A 2224-nucleotide genomic window follows, 5' to 3' on the forward strand; every position below is an offset into this window, starting at 1 on the left:
TCCCTCACCCCCCATCCCCCACCCCCCCAAAAAAACAGTTATTTGAGGAATTTGGCAGAATTTCAAGGGTTTGAGTCTGAGGTAAACAACCCAAGTTCTCGCACCAAAAGACTGGGGGAAGGGGTTGGCATTGAAGCCCCAAATATTGTGAGAGCAAATTCTTTTTTTTTTTTTAATGACAAGTCAATGACAGTGCCAGGCCGCTCCCAGTAGAGGGTGGGGGGAGGAAGTTAACCTCTCCTCCTCAGGCCCCAGCTGTCCCACAAACAGGAAACTGGTCAACAGGCACCTCAAGCCTGCGACTTCACTAACTTCAGCCGGCCCTGTCCCTCACCCCCACCCAGCTGCCTCTCCCTCTCTGTCGGGGTTGGGGGGCGGTTCCCTCTGACCCACATCTCCCCACCTCTCCATTAGCGGCCAAAGCCTCGCATTAAACAGCTAACCTGGGGGGAGAGGGAACAGAAGGAACTGAGGATCTCAGTCCCAAGCGGAGGTTTGGGTCCCAAGTGCCCCATTTCCCCTTTCTTGGGGCCTGTCTGAAGGGTGTAGCCAGACGGCGGGTGGGGAAGTCACAGTGGGGAGCCGGGGACGCGGGCAGGAGGCTGCTGGGAGCTTAGCCCGAATGGGGCTCGTCCAGACTGGCGCCATCGGCAGGCCCCGACGGGTCCCCAGGGGTGGCGGAGGTGGCGTCCGGGCCCCCGCCCTCGATGGAGCTCTCGCTGCCGGTGCTCTCGCCCGACAGCAGGCGCGTCACGCGCAAGTCTGTCTGCAGGCTGCGCACGTCGTTGCCAAAGCTGAGCTCTCCCAGGTCGCTAATGAGCTGCGACAGCTCGGCCTTCATGTCGGTAGTGCTGCCCAGCAGCAGAGGCGACGGTCCAGCCTCCGGGGCCAGCGAGACCCCGTCGCCCCGCAGCGCCTCCTCGCGGCCGGTCTCCAGCGTGTCCAGCAAGTCCCCGCATTCGAAATGCATGGCCACAACCAGTGCCCGCTGCGTCTCAGCCTCCTCCTCCGCGCGGCCCCCGTCCACTACACGATCCTCCTCCTCCGGGAAGCCCTCGGGTTGCTCCTCTTCCTCTTCCTCCTGCAGCTCCTGCTCTTGCTGCTCGCCGAGCAGGTCCTCGGTGATGGAACCGAGCTTGGGCGCGCTGCGACTGCGCTCCACCGGTGGCTTGTAGCAGCAAGGTCCGTGCAGAAGCAATTTGCGCAACGGCACTAGAGGGATGGTGTGTGCGCCCACCAGCTCCTGCTGCTGGTGACGCGCGTCGTCCCGCCGCTTGAGGCGTTTAAATTCCGCCAGTGCATTGGCCGACGTCTGGTAGAGCAGTAGGGCCATGGCCTGCGCCTTCTCGGGTTTGGACACTAGCACGGCGTGGCAGCGCAGCATCACCGCCTTGTGTTTCAGCTCGTGCCGGTAAACCCAGGCGAAGACCTTGGGCAGTCGCGAGTCAGCCACGCAGTAGGTAACACGGTGCAGCAGGTAAAGGTGGCCAGGGCGGCGCAACGATCTCTCCTCGGCGTGCACCATGCGGATACCCTGCGCACTCACTGTCAGCTTCATCTTGGTGCCCTGTCGGCCTGCCTCGCTCTTGCTCCAGATTTTGCCCACGGCTAAATCGGTGCAGCCGTCGCCGCGCGCCTGGATAGTGGTGGCATTACCCAGGTAGAGCACAGTATAGGTAGGGTCCTCGCTGGTGATGTGCAGTTTCTTGCGTTTAGAGCGGAACATGCTGCCCACCCGGCTAAGGGCGCCTTCGGGGCAAGCCCGTGCCAGCGAGCTCAGCGCCGAGTAGTGCAAGCTCACCGCGTAGCCCTTGGGCTTGGACGCCTGCCGCGGTGGCGCCTCGGCCAGCAGCTCGAACTTGTGCTTCTTCCACGGCAGCATCTCCGAAGGGCGCCCCGGCGCAGCTGGGCGGCGGCGGCGAAGCGCCGGCTGCGAGCCCAGCTGAGCCACCCGCCCCGGCCGGGCCCGGCCCGGACAAGACCAAAAAAACTCTGTTGTGAGCTGCCAGGTGGCGGCGAGACAATGGGGGCAGGGTGAGGGATAGTGCTCTGGAACCCCGCAGTGTGTGGGGATAGAATTTTTAAATGACAGTATTCAGTGGCAAGTGTGCAAAAAATAAAATGAAAGCACCCGCGCTCACACAGAATGACTCTAGCCCGGGCAAGGGCAAAGGCAGAGCCTAAGGAAAGCAAAATGAGAGAAAGAACGAACGAGACTGGAGCG

The 2224-nt window shown here is 62.3% G+C and overlaps 1 protein-coding gene across 1 annotated transcript; it reads right to left on the minus strand.

Annotated features, from left to right (window-relative positions):
• Positions 1-613: 613 nt before the first annotated feature.
• FAM43A (family with sequence similarity 43, member A) lies at positions 614-1882 on the minus strand. Its single transcript, XM_006873128.1, has one exon. The coding sequence runs from the start codon at positions 1880-1882 to the stop codon at positions 614-616; it is 1269 nt and encodes a 422-aa protein (XP_006873190.1).
• Between the last annotated feature and the right edge of the window lie 342 nt (positions 1883-2224).

This window comes from Chrysochloris asiatica, unplaced genomic scaffold (assembly GCF_000296735.1).
Source record: "Chrysochloris asiatica unplaced genomic scaffold, ChrAsi1.0 scaffold00224, whole genome shotgun sequence".
Lineage (NCBI taxonomy): Eukaryota > Metazoa > Chordata > Mammalia > Afrosoricida > Chrysochloridae > Chrysochloris > Chrysochloris asiatica.

Excerpts from the sequence above, each read along its gene's own strand:
- FAM43A (XM_006873128.1), bottom strand. The coding sequence starts at position 1,882 with ATGCTGCCGTGGAAGAAGCACAAGTTCGAGCTGCTGGCCGAGGCGCCA.